The 15,000-nt window shown below is 38.7% G+C and overlaps 1 protein-coding gene across 1 annotated transcript in view; it reads left to right on the top strand.

Moving 5' to 3' along the window:
* The window catches only part of LOC136854736 (glutamic acid-rich protein-like), a 20,241-nt gene extending 7,021 nt beyond the window's left edge, over nt 1-13,220 (top strand). The window contains exons 2-3 of the mRNA XM_067131324.1: nt 8,577-8,887; nt 13,197-13,220. Coding sequence (XP_066987425.1) covers nt 8,577-8,887; nt 13,197-13,220 — 335 coding nt within the window. The remainder of the gene's footprint in view (nt 1-8,576; nt 8,888-13,196) is intronic.
* Nucleotides 13,221-15,000: the final 1,780 nt, after the last annotated feature.

Here is a 15,000-nt window from a genome sequence, read left to right as displayed (position 1 = left end):
GTTTGTCTCCGGATTTACGCTGATATGCTGCTCACCGGTTCTAACTCAGGTCACACACACACACAGAGAGAGAGAGAGAGAGAGAGAGAGAGAGAGAGAGAGAGAGAGAGAGAGAGAGAGAGAGAGAGAGGAGAGAGAGTAAAGCTATCAAGAGAGAGAGAGAGAGAGAGAGAGTCTGTAAAACTATCAAGAGAGAGAGAGAGAGAGAGAGAGAGAGAGAGAGAGAGAGAGAGAGAGAGAAAAGAGAGAGAGAGAGAGAGAGGAGTAGGTCTGTAAAGCTACGAAAAGAGAGAGAGGTCTATAAAACTACAGAGAGAGAGAGAGAGAGAGAGAGAGAGAGAGAGAGAGAGAGAGAGAGAGAGAGAGAGAGAGAGAGAGCAAATGAAAAGAGAGCCAGCTATCTGCGTAATTAAAGCTGCATTTTGCGATGATCAACTGAGTTGCACGTCCATGGTTTCGGAGATACATTTTCGGGGACGCAATGGCCTGGGGCTGTAATTGCACCGTTATGGTTTCCCACTCTGCGGATCGAGTCTGGCGGTTGGAGGACGTCCGTCGCATTACTGCGAAATGCGTCGGGCCTTCTCTCCCGTTTTAATTAAGCAGTCGACCAAAAAAGAAGTTTCTCTTCCGGCTATCCTCTTAATAGTACACGGCCCAGTGATAACTTCTTTCCCTTTACTGCCAAACTTCGGAAATCTCTTCTTGGAATGGAATGGAATACAGAATTTAGGCCAAAGGTCAAGCGCTGGGAACTATAGAGGTCATTCAGCGCTGAAAGGGAAATTTTGAGTAGAAAGGTTTGAAAGGTGTAACAGGAGGAAAACCTCGCAGTTGCACTATGAAATCATTGTTCGTAGAAGGTGGATAACAAAATCGAAAAGAAATTATGAAAGGAGTTACAGTAAAAGGAATGAAAGGGGTTGCAGCTAGGGGCCGAAGGGACGATGCAAATAACCTCAAATAATGCCTACCGTGAACCGCGTGAGGCGCACTGACAGCACTAACCCCCCGACGGGGAATCTCTTCTTGGTTCTTACAATATCTTTAGTTTTTTCCCTTCTTCTTTTCTAGTGTCCCTTTCATGCCTTCTTCGATTCTGGGCTAGGAAAGGGTATTAGATTCTCCAACCCAATGGCTTTCGCTCTTCAAACAAATTAAGAGCATTTATGCAATAAATTATCATAAGGTGTTCATCTTATGAGCATGATAGGGCTAAGCACTTCGTCTCCGGAGCATTTATGAGATAAAGACAGTGATCTCAAGGTCTTCATCTCAAGAGCGTTTATTAGCACAAATGCTCTTCAGTGCTCCATCCCTAGAGCATTATCCAGGAATAAAGGGCTTGATCCCAGGTGCTCCATCTGGGAGCATTATCAAGGAACAGAGCACTTGATCCAAACTGCTCCATCTCCTGAGCATTATCAAGGAATAACGCACTTGATCCCAAGCGCTCCATCTGGGAGCATTATCAAGGAATAAAGCACTTGATCCAAAGTGCTCCATCTGGGGGCATTATCACGGAATAAAGCACTTGATCCCAAATGCTCCATCTCCGGAGCATTATCACGGAATAAAGCACTTGATCCCAAATGCTCCATCTCCGAAGCATTATCACGGAATAAAGCACTTGATCCCAAGCGCTCCATCTCCGGAGCATTATCACGGAATAAAGCACTTGATCCCAAATGCTCCATCTCCGGAGCATTATCACGGAATAAAGCACTTGATCCCAAATGCTCCATCTCCGGAGCATTATCACAGAATAAAACATCGCTCCATCTCCGGAATTATCACGGAATAAACACTTGATCCCAAATGCTCCATCTACGGAACATTTAAAAAAAATTAATATCTTTGAATTTCTGAATTCCGGAAGGCGAACAAATAAAAATCAAAGGTCACGAAGATACGGCGCTGAAGGCAAAAAGGTCAAAGTTCATTTTCTGAATAATCCAAGGGCAAACCACTCCACGTTTACAGATGCTACGTTTTTATAAGTTCAAAGGTCAAGGTCACGAAGGTGGCAGTGTTTGATTCGGTAATGGACAGAGATGATGATCTCTGATTCAGTCATTCAATGCAGATTATTTTCAATTCGAGCATTCAATAGAGACGATCATTGATTCATTCATTCAATAAAATTTATCTCTAATTCTGTCATTCGACGAGGACGATCTTTGATTCAGTCATTCAATATAAAGACTATATTTGATTCTGTCATTCAATAAAGGTTATTTTCAATTCAGTCACTCAGCAAAAACGATCTTTGATGCAGTCACTCAGCAAAAACGATCTTTGATGCAGTCATTCAGTAAAGACGATCTTTGAGTCAATCATTCAATAAAGACGATCTTTGATTCAGTCATTCGACAAAGACGATCTTTGATTTAGCCATTCAGTATACACGATCTTTGATTCATTCATTCAATAAAAATTATCTCTAATTCAATCATTCAACAAAGACGATCTTTGATTCAGTCATTCAATAAAAATTATTTCTGAGCTACACTTGAGTAAATGTCTTCAAAAACGATCCACCAATCAGAAATACCAAAGAAATTTTTTTATTTAAAATGAAAACAATAAGCTCAATTTGACGTGTGATCTCGAGTTGTCATAAATTACGATGTAATTAACGCAGAAGCTTCAAGATTAGTTAACTAAATTACACCTTCATTTTAAAATGACCATCAAATGAGACTGTTATTAATTAGCAAAGAAACGGAGAAATACGGATAGCTAATTTGATTAATATTAAATATTCAAGAGAGCGCGTCATTAATTTCATTAGGAATGGAGAATACTGATAGCAAGGCAAAATTAATCCTAATTCAGTCCTTGTTATTAGCATATCCGTAATCATAGATCAACATGTGAGTCAAATTTTAAGCTTCTGAAATGCCTTGACTCGCGTCTACCGGGACAACGCAACCCTCGCCCCCCATCCCCGGCCATACCATACACACACACACACACACACACACACACAAATAAAAATAGAAAAGCATTTTACGAAAGATACGAATCCTCAAAGGGGTCAGCAGTTCCAAAATTCATAAGACGAAGATATCAAAAATATAAAGGTATTTAACAAATGTGAAATTATACTTCATAAGGTATGAATATTTATGCAATATTCTCTGTAAAGACTTTTTTTAAAAATGTATGAAAAAAAAACTTATCTAGTGTATATGGCTTATAGCTGGAATAAAGGATTCAATTCAGCTCAATTCAATTCAAAATTAATACGATCATCTCCAGTTAAAATAATTTTACTCGAATTAAAACCTTTACAACATGCAAGAATTAAATCTTTAAAGAGGCCAAACTTTTACAAGAAAAAAACCCTTTACAAAAGACGTAAGCGTGAATAAGACAATCACTTGAAAATATGAGTCCTACAAAAGATGTAAGGTTTGAGGGGGCATAACTTAATAGAACAACTGCCAAAGACGTAAGCCTAAACAAGGCAATTAATTAAGTAGCTAAGTTCTACAAAAGATGTAAAGTTTGAAAGGACCAAACTTGAAAAAAAAATACTGCAAAAGAAGCAAGGAAAAAAAAATCACTTAAAAACCTGAGTCCCAGAAAAAGGTATAAAGTTTTAAGGGGCCAAATTTGAAAAACTGCAAAAGACGTATGATTAAAAATGAAAATAACTTACAAATCTGAGTCCCACAAAAGATATGAAGTTTTAAGGGGCCAAACTTTAAAAATAAAACTGTCAAAGACATAAGAATAAAAAAGAAAATCACCTGAGTCCCACAAAAGATATAAATCTTTAAAGGAAAAAAAACGCGAAAGGAGTAAGCCTAAATTAGACAAGCATTAAAAATCCTGGGTCCTACAAAAGATATAAAGTATTAAGGGTCAAACTTAAAAAAAAAACTGCAAAAGACACAAGAATAAAAAAGAAAATCACTTTAAAAAACTAAGTCACACAAAATATATAAAGCTTTAGGGGACAAAACGTAAATAATAAAAAAAAAATTTCGAAAGGCATAAGCCTAAACAAGACAATAACTTAAAAAAAAACTAAGTCCTACAAAAGATATCAAGCTTGGATGAGAGTCAAACTTTATATAATAAAAAATGCATAAGACTAACGAAGACAATATCTTACAAAACCGAGTCCTGTTGAACCCTACGAAAGACACTAAAGATCAAATTCGAGTGACATCCTTAAGCAGAAACAAGTCCCATGTAGCACTGTATAGATACAAAGACCCCGTCCTCCTCAATATTCATAAAAAGTACAACGAATTCATTAATAGTTTCTCCAGGATGGTCTTCCGTCTGAGCGACACGACGCGAACAAAAAGAAAGGTACAAAACAAAAGGTGGGGAAGAAGAAGAAGCAGCAGCAGATGGTGATAATGAACAAGAAGAAGAAGAAGAAGAGGAGGAAGAAGGAAAAATGAGAAGAAGAATAAGAAGGAAAGGGGGACTCTTCCTGTCGTTGGGGACAGTCTATTTTTGGCCTCATGCTTCATTAAAGTTAAGTTGATTTCAGCTGACTTTTTTTTTTTCCTTCTCTCATCTCCTGACGAAGGAGACAGACTCTCTCTCTCTCTCTCTCTCTCTCTCTCTCTCTCTCTCCTCTCTCTCTCTCTCTCTCTCTCTCTCTCTCTCTCTCTCTCTCTGTATGCAGTTGATACACTTTTCAATTCGCATAAATATTTGTTAATAAAGATCATTCTCTCTCTCTCTCTCTCTCTCTCTCTCTCTCTCTCTCTCTCTCTCTCTCTCTCTCTCTCTCTCTCTCCTTGCATGCAAATAGCACATACATTTCAATTTACACACATATGATAATTATCAAAATCAATATTTCTCTTTTTTCCTCTCTCTCTCTCTCTCTCTCTCTCTCTCTCTCTCTCTCTCTCTCTCTCTCTCTCTCTCTCTCTTCGGGTATAAATACATGCGAACTTACCAACATACATACATACATACATATACATGTTCAATTAATAGGCAAATAGATAAACAGACTGACAGAGAGAATTACTGAGAAGATGTTTAGCTAACAAGTTAACAAAAAACACACGCTAGAATCATCATGAACCTAAATACCACATTCACATCTTTTAAATATATCGAAACTAGTGACCTCCTTTATATGAACCGATCATACAACTGACTAAGAAACAAAATTTAAATTCAGAGTAAAAATGAACATCCTTCGTTCGAGAAATTAAAACTTCGGAACTAAGAGACAACATTTAAATCGAGAGTAAATGAACTTCCTTCGTTCGAGAAATTAAAAATTCGGACGAAAAAAAACGAAAAATTGTGGTTATTTTCAATAGAAGAATTTTTAATTCTTCTTACAAGACAACATTCATTATTCCTGTAGTTGAGTTCCACCTCACATGCGGATACTGAAAATATTAAGTTAAAGTTAAAGTCCTCCTGGGCCTTCGTAGGCTCATAGGGCAGGCCCTGATCTCCTGTTTCTTAGGCCGACGGCCAGTAGGGGGACAGGCCCAATGCCTATGACACGTGGCCAGTGTGTCGCTAGGCCCACTGTTTAACTGCCCAGCCTGAGGGATTCTCCTACTGAACCTCTCGGGTTTTTTCGGACCGTTAGGTTGACGGGCTTCCAGATTTTTGCAGTGGCGCAATCCGAGCCTTCACTTTTATATAATTCAATCTTTTCCATTGAAGGGGGTGAGGCACACACCTGAATGGAACCTGGGAGCCAGGGGAGGAAGAGGGGAAGGACCACACCAACTTCCTGGTGATGAAGGCAGTCTGGTTCGCCTTCCAACACTACCCTACATCAACTAGCAGGGAGGGACAATATTGCCCAGGTTGTGCAAACTGGTGGTGAAGTTGCATGGCTGGTCGGAGGTAATGGGGGTCGACGTGACGGCCAGGTACGTCCCTGGGAAGAGGAACATAGTGGGATGGCCGGCCGGAAATTTGTTGATACATCTAGATATGATTTTGACTAAATCGTCGTTTTAACCTGCTCAGAATGATTTCAGTCTGGACCTGAAATTTCAGTTGGTGCAGAAAATGTCAGACAAATTTCATCAATTAACTTTCAAAAAGTCTGTAATTTACTTGTGATTTGCGAGTCAAATGCATATTACTTGGAGAGAGAGAGAGAGAGAGAGAGAGAGAGAGAGAGAGAGAGAGAGAGAGAGAGAGATTACCTTACAAATTCCCTCAAAACAAGATAGATAATTTACTTGTAATTTGTGAGTCAAATGTATATTACTTGGAGAGAGAGAGAGAGAGAGAGAGAGAGAGAGAGAGAGAGAGATATTACCTTACAAATTCCCTCAAAACAAACATTTCCATACGCGATCATGACAATTATCCAACGGTCAATTACTTTTATATTTTATAGACAGAGAGAGAGAGAGAGAGAGAGAGAGAGAGAGAGAGAGAGAGAGAGAGAGAAAATCTGCAACCTAAAAATGTTGTTTTCCCCAAAAATGACTGCAGGCAGAACAAAAACACAACAACCAAACAACACACAACCACCCCCTTCCACCCTCCCACACCCCACCGAAAAAAAAAACCATCCCAAAATATATATTCCAAACCCCCACCACCGGGGCTCCCCCCACCATTGTTGCAATCCATTAAACCTCATAAACCCTTTTAGGCAAATGACACAAGTACTGATAACACCCCTTTTTTATTTATTTTTTTTTTACCCCTATAACCGAGTACACTCTATTACACGAACAAGATCAGCACTGTAACGCATGTAGCCCTTTACGCGTTCACCTCTGTCCGCTGAATACGAATGAGCGCAAATGGACGTCCGTGAACGCCCAGTGAACGCTAATCAACGCAAATGAAAGCAAAATGAACGCGCCATGAGCGCAAAATGAACGCCATGAACGCAAATGAACGCCAATGAAGGCAAATGAACGCCCATGAGCGCAAATGAACGCGCCATGAATGCCAATGAAAGCAAATGAATCCCCATGAACGTACCTTGAACGCAAATGAACGCCAATGGAAGCAAATGAACGCCAACGAACGCCCAATGACCGCAAATGCACGCGTAACAACTTTCATGGGAAAGAGAGAGAGAGAGAGAGAGAGAGAGAGAGAGAGAGAGAGAGGGGGGGAGGGAGGGAGTTACAAACGGAAGCATTTACAAACAAATTGAGTCGGTGCATTAGCCAAACAATAGTCACGGTAATAATAGATTATTGCCCCGTGCGATGTGCCTGGTTTGCCTCCGTGACAGACAGACAGCCAGACAGACAGAGACAGAGAGACTGACAGACAGAGACAGAGAGACTGCCAGACAGGGAGACTGACAGACAGACAGACAGACAGACTGACAGACTGACCTACGGACAGACAGACAGAGAGACACAAAGACAGACAGACAGAGACTGACAGACAGACAGACTGACAGACTGACAGACGGACAGTCAGACAGACAGACAGAGACTGACAGACAGACAGACTGACAGACTGACAGACAGAGACTGACAGACAGACAGACAGACAGAGAGACACAAAGACAGACAGACAGACAGACTGACAGACGGACAGACAGACAGAGAGACACAAAGACAGACAGACAGAGACTGACAGACAGACAGACTGACAGACAGAGACAGAGAGACTGACAGACAGACAGACAGACAGACAGACAGACAGACAGAGACTGACGTACTGACAGACGTACAGACTGACAGACGGACAGACAGACAGACTGACAGACGGACAGACAGACAGAGACAGAGAGACTGACAGACAGAGACAGAGAGACTGACAGACAGACAGACAGACAGAGACTGACAGACTGACAGACAGACAGACTGACAGAGAGACACAAAGACAGACAGACAGACAGACATACAGACAGACAGACAGACAGAGAAACAGACAGCCGTACAGACAAGACAGACATCTGTGTTTTAGGTCACCCAGATACGGCTCTAACAATTATTATCACTATCACGCTATTATTGTCATGTATCCATATTCTTTGGCAATATTTATTTCTCTTATTTACTTTCATTGTACTTGTACAGCTTGACGATAATGATATAACAACCACTGAAGCACCAGTCATGGTAATAATAATGTTGATGATGTTAATAATAATGATGATGATAGAGTGATATTTTAAAAGCACCAAAGCAATTATGATATCTTTACGTTATTGTCAGTCTTTCTGGGAGAGAGCAATAAAAATCAATCAAGTATAAATAACAAATTAAGAACAATTAATTTGACAGATAGATTACCCCTCACTGCATGTACTACAATTCAAGCCGATGTATTACTGACACAAAATTTTATTGAAATCAATTCAGTGGTTTTTGGTAGACCAGACATTTTTTTTTTTTCACGGGGAGGTCTGTCATACAGCGTTTCTCAATTTAGGTTCTTTCTTCGAAATTGGCTACGATATTTAAAATCGCTGAGTATGGAGTTTTAATAGTGCAAATGTACATCAGTAATAGGAAGAATTAGAAAGTAAATGTAGTGATTAAAGTAGATCTGAAGAAGATGATGATATGATGAAAGTAGATATGAATAAGAAGGAGAAGAAGATGATGATGATGATGATCAAAACTGATCTGAATAAGGAGAAGAAGAAGAAGAAGAAGAAGAAGAAGAAGAAGAAGAAGAAGAAGAAGAAGGTGATGATGATGAAAGTAGATCTGAAGAAGAAGAACAAGAACAAGAAGAAGAACAAGAACAAGAAGATGATGAAAGTAGATCTGAAGAAGAAGAAGAAGAAGAAGAAGAAGAAGAAGATGAAGAGAAGAAGAAGAAGAAGAAGTTGAAAGTAAATCTGAAGAAGAAGAAGAAAAAGATGATGATGATGAAAGTAAATCTGAAGAAGAAGAAGATGATGATGGAAGTAGATCCGAATAAGAAGAAGATGATGATGAAAGTACATCTGAAGAAGAAGAAGAAGAAGAAGAAGAAGAAGAAGAAGAAGAAGAAGAAGAAGAAGAAGAAGAAGAAATAAGCCAGTGAAAAAGAAGAATTTGGCGAGATAAAAAAAAAAACAAATCTAGATTTTCCCAAAACGAATCATTTTGCGAAAGCTTCTTTGTATGAAAACGTTGGAGACAGAGTGAAATGATAAAACAAAAGAGAGAGAGAGCGAGAGAGAGAGAGAGAGAGAGAGAGAGAGAGAGAGAGAGACTCAACATTGTAGCCTCGTTTGACACCTCTCTTCGGAAAGCAAGGAAGACAGAAGGAAACGAAAACTGTAAATAAAAAAGAAGAAGAAGAATTTGTGTTGTAGGACCGACCCCTCCACCGTATGTGGCCTAAAGGAGACCGATGCAGAGCTATTCTGTAACCGTTTGATTTATTCATCCGTGTGCGCTATCTGCTTCTCTGCCCCTGCCAGAGAGAGAGAGAGAGAGAGAGAGAGAGAGAGAGAGAGAGAGAGAGAGAGAGAGAGAGAGAGAGAGAGAGAATTTTACCTAACAAATTCCCCCAAACCAGTCATTTCCACAAACGATTGTAACTAAAATGTACAGTATTGTGGGGAAGAGAGAGAGAGAGAGAGAGAGAGAGAGAGAGAGAGAGAGAGAGAGAGAGAGTTTACAGACAGACAGACAGACAGACAGACAGACAGAGAGTTTATGCATATCATTATGAGAGAGAGAGAGAGAGAGAGAAGATTTAACTTAACGAATTCCCACAAACCAGTCATTTCCACAAACGATTGAAACTACTATGCATGGCATTATGGGGGAAGAAAGAGAGAGAGAGAGAGAGAGAGAGAGAGAGAGAGAGAGAGAGAGAGAGAGAGAGAGAGAGATTTAAATCCCCCAATACAAACATTTCCAGAAGCGATCATAACAATTATCCAGATGTCAAGCGTCTTGGGAGAGAGAGAGAGAGAGAGAGAGAGAGAGAGAGAGAGAGAGAGAGAGAGAGAGAGAGAGAGAGAGAGGAAATCACTAAGCACTCGGAGAGAACAGCTTAGACCGCAACGGATCAGACAGGTCAGGTTGCAGGAGGTTTAGGATCCCTGTGGGATCCTTCTGTTTAGCAAAATGCTCAAAATCAAAACAAAGGTCATTGTTTACAAGACTTGTGTCTTATCCTGCTTGAGATGGATCCTTGAGACACACAGCCGTCACATTATTATTATTATTATTATTATTATTATTATTATTATTATTATTATTATTAATCAGAATATGAACGCTATTCATATGGAACACAGGGGGCACTGACTTGAAATTCAAACTTCCGAAGAATATGGTGTTCATTTAGAAGAAGTTACAGATGATGGGAAATGCAAAAATAAGAGATCAGTTATTAGAAAAAAGAAAATCTAATGAATTATTAGATCAACATATAAAAACATAAATAAATTATCAAAATACAAGGTGAATTGTTTTAGGGTATTAATGAAGTTGGAAAAGACTCCGTTGGACAGGCCCACCTTGAAAGAAAAAATGGCTAACAGTCATATTCAGACGAAAATAAAAATACTGTAAGAGGTTACACAAAAAGAAGACAGACCAGTGAGATATCTCTGTTTTATCCTTAGGTATACAAACCGTGGCTTGTCAAATAGGAATCATCCTACTGCGCACGCGCTTACACGCCCGCGCACCGACTGAGAAAACAAAAGATTAACGCTGGGAGGCCTGGGGCATCACGCCCACTCATTCCCGGCCTACTGACGCCATTGACGGTGCAAAATAAATGATTGGGAAGTAAGTTCTCAGAAAAGAAAGTTCTTAGAAACGAAAGTTCTCAAAAAAAGTCCTCCGAAAGAAAGTTCTCAGAACAGAATTTCTGGAGGCAGAGTGTCAGGAGGGCTCTGTGTTGTTGGTCAAGAAAGGTGAAAGAGATTGGAAGAGAAGCGTGACTTGTGCGCACACCATAAGTGGTTATGCATAATTACGCCATACGAGTAGCACCCGCATATATTAAATGCCCACGTAGGTAAGGTCATGTTAGGTCAAGTAAGATTAGATTTAAAAAAAAAGATTAGCTTAAGTAAAGCAGGATATATTAAAATTAGTCCAGATGATGTAAAGTAATTTGAGGATAGATAAGATTATGTAGGCAAGGTAAGGTAAGATTAACTTAGGTAACGTATGGAAGTGTAAGGTTTGGTTAGATTAGGTCAGGTTAAGTATGAATAGCTGGGTGAATTAAGGTACGCTGTCATTTCCCAACAATCTTCTGTAATCCCACGCCCCATCCCAAAATGTGGTATGATTTTCATTTTTTCTTTCTTTCCGTCCTTAAATCTTCAGCTGAAAGCCCTCAAGGACAGGGCCAACACACTATAAATCCAAGACGGTTCCAAATGGAAATCAGCCTGCAGTAAGAAACAAGTTATAAGAAAAGGTGAAAAATAAATTAGTACAGTTTGAAAGAACAGACACCTGAAATTAAGAAGACTTTAGTAGAGAGAGAGAGCAGGAATGAATTTGCGCCTCGCTTAAATATCTGGAAACCAGAAGATTCCACAACTGCACTAGGCAAGCTTTTCCACGTTTTAGCTGTTGTCACGATAAAAATCCCAGCAAACTGAGCAGTATTAAACCTGATGCCAGAAAACGACATACTGATTGCATCAGCAGAAAACTGCCTGGTGTTGAGAGCAAAACCAGCTAGGTCAGGTAAAGACGACTGCAGAGGATGTTTGTCTTTGCATTGTATTTTATGCAACAAATATAATGACCTCACTTCAGAGAATAATATTTGCAAGTTGAGAATAATATTTGCAAGTTAGTTCAAAATACCCTGACCAAAACAGTTTAAAGATAAGTCACAAATACAGGCAGTGGGATAATGAAATAACATGCAAATGTTATTCTGTGAGGTGAGTTCATTATGTTTGTTGCATAAAGTGTACTACAATGACAAAAATCCAGAGGATAATGAAATAACATGCAAATGTTATTCTGTGAGGTGAGTTCATTATGTTTGTTGCATAAAGTGTACTACAATGACAAAAAGCCAGAGGATAATTGTCATTGTAGTACACCTCATTATGTTTGTTGCATAATGAACCAATGACAAAAAGAATAATATTTTGTCATTGTAAACACTCTCAACAAAAATAAAAACCCACTTGAATAATAAGTTAAAAAACAAAAAAAAACACAGAGGATTTTTGTCATTGTAGTACACTTTATGCAACAAACATAATGAACTCACCTCACAGAATAACATTTGCATGTTATTCCAAAATACCCTGTTCAAAACAGTTGAAAGATAAGTCACAAATACAGCCAACGGGATAATGAAAGATTGCCCTTCTCATGAAATCCGCTCAGAGAGAAATCTTTAGGCCTCAAAAGGTTGTTTCAGGAAGTTTCCGTTTTTATCCGAAGTTTATAGATTTTTTTTTTTTTGTCACGACGAGTAATCAAGAAGAGTAACTGACAGATGGTTTCCGTTTTCTCCCCATTCATTTTCCGTGGCTCTCAGAGTAATTGCAAATAGGAAGCTCCGCCCCCCCGTTTGACTGTAATGGGCATACGGTTGAGCTTTGTATAAATTTATACACACACTCACATATATGTCTATCTATCTATCTATATCTATCTATATATATATATATATATATATATATATATATATGCTCTTTCATATATATATATATATATATACATATATATAATATGTATGTGAATCTTTATCACATCACAGCGACATTTTCTATATTCACAAACACTAATCTACACAATTCGTTTAACATCCAATTCCCTCTACCTCGGAGATAATACCACGGGGAATTATGATTGATGGACGAACCACTTATCACTTATAATTCCTCTTTGGTATTATTTCCGAGGTAGAGCGAATTGATATTAAACGACATTTGTAGCTTAATGTTTGTGCGTACACACAGACACACACACACACACACACACACACACACATATACATATATATATATATATATATATATATATATATATATATATATATATATATATATATATATATATATATAGATATATATATATATATATATATAGAGAGAGAGAGAGAGAGCAGGTGGGTTTCCTTACCACTGAAAAGTCCCAGGTTCGATTCCCGAGCGAGTCCGAATTCTTTGAGTCAGTTCCGTAAAATCCCACTGTTCCTCTTTTGACCTGACTGTGAATTATGTACCTGGCAGTCAGATGACTGTGGTGGGCTCGTAAAACGGCGACTATCGTGATGGTAGTGACTTTAAATATTAAAACTCGCCATTTCCCTTACAGAAGGCTCATCAGCTGCACATCTAACACGCTTTTCTGCTTCTTGGATATTAAAGACCAGTACTTCCTTCACTCCAGCTACTCAAGACTTTTCACCAGCTTATCCTCTTCCATTCTTTCCACACGACCAAACCATCTCGAAACACTAGTTGAATCTATTTACCCCTTCTACATATTTTTCGACCCTTCTTATACTTTGTACTCTTCTCCTGTCACATACACTGCTATAACTACTTAAATACATGAGCGTTTTCCCTTTCAATCACATGCAAACTTTACTTCCATAAAGGAGAGTTGACTCAACAATCCCTTCATACATCCCCACCCTCCAAGGACGCTCTAAGTCTCTTTCCAGTTTTTGGCACACACACTACTACCTTCTATGCATTAAGTATTTTTGACTTCTCTCTTCTCTCATTATACTATCATATCTTATATTTACTCCCATATACCTATACACATCAACCGCTCCCATCCACGTTACCATTTTTTGCTCCATCTTCCTCGTTTCCAATGAACTTCATAACTTCATTCTCATATTTGCTCTCAACTTCCTCCTCTTACAAATATTTTCATACTCTTTCACTAGCTTCAAAAGCTTCTCTTCACTGTCCATATTTAGTACAGCATCCATTGCACACAATAATAATTCCAGACTCCATTCATGACTCTTTCATCTCATAATTTTGTCCAAAATCTCATCAAATAAACTTTTATTCGATAAATATCTTTGAAAAATCTTAAATATTAACTTTCAACAACTAATTCCTTTCCCTACTGTACCCAAACTTGATGTTTATATCTGTCTTCCTTGCATGAATTATGCAAAGTTTTAATTACTGCAAAAAGTAGAATTACGAATCATTTTTCTTGTCTTAATCATAAGCTGATTCTCAGAAGTCTAGGAGTATTGGGTCTTACTTTAAGTTCCCTAGTGGATATAACATCATATTTACTGGATATAATATTATATTTACCTGAGATATAGTAAAAAGGGTTCTGGAAGTGCGTATCAACTCCAATCGTGGAGAAAGGCATAGGGCGGAGTTTTCAATATTACGGAACATGATAACTAATATCCTATTGCATCCGATTAATTTGAAATCATAGCTCAAGCCAGTGTTGAACCCTCCCTCTTTACCCTTAAATAGTTAATTAGCTACAGCTCGTTCCATCATGAAATAGTCAGTCCTCTAAACAATATGACAAGAAATACCAAAAGGGTGTTTGCAGCGTCCCATTGGTCCCTGGCTACACCCACTTTTTAGCCTTTCACTTTATCTCCACTCCCACTTCCTTTCTTCTAGTCTTGCTGTCCAGCACCTCTAACTGTTATTTCTCAATACAAATATGGGGTTTTCTCCTAGGTCTACTTTTAGATCCTTGTATTTTATTTCCTTTATTCTCTGAACCTATTTATCTTGCTGGCCAACCACACCAACCCCTTCTGGCTGAAAGTGTCCTAGTGCTTGGCTTGACAGCCTGAATTTCATAAATCAATCAACAAAAATATGACTACAGACAACTACTGAACTACTATCGGTCTACATCTCTAAATCTACAGCGCTGAACATAGACGAAAATCGAAATTAAAACTGGAATGAAAGACTAAGCGTCCATTTCCCACCAGCTCAAGAACATCACAGAAGCACGAACAGCAGTAGCAATAGTAGTAATAGCTGGGAAATGCCTTTGAAACGGCTCATCAAACTTGTTCTAAATCAGCGCCTGCGCAGAGGGACGTTCCGTGATTTACCAGAATGTTCCGGCGGAGTCTGTATAACCTCTCATTTCTCACAGAAGCGAA

This window comes from Macrobrachium rosenbergii, chromosome 30, assembly GCF_040412425.1.
Source record: "Macrobrachium rosenbergii isolate ZJJX-2024 chromosome 30, ASM4041242v1, whole genome shotgun sequence".
Classification (NCBI taxonomy): Eukaryota; Metazoa; Arthropoda; class Malacostraca; order Decapoda; family Palaemonidae; genus Macrobrachium; species Macrobrachium rosenbergii.
This window is presented reverse-complemented; position numbering and strand designations above follow the sequence as displayed.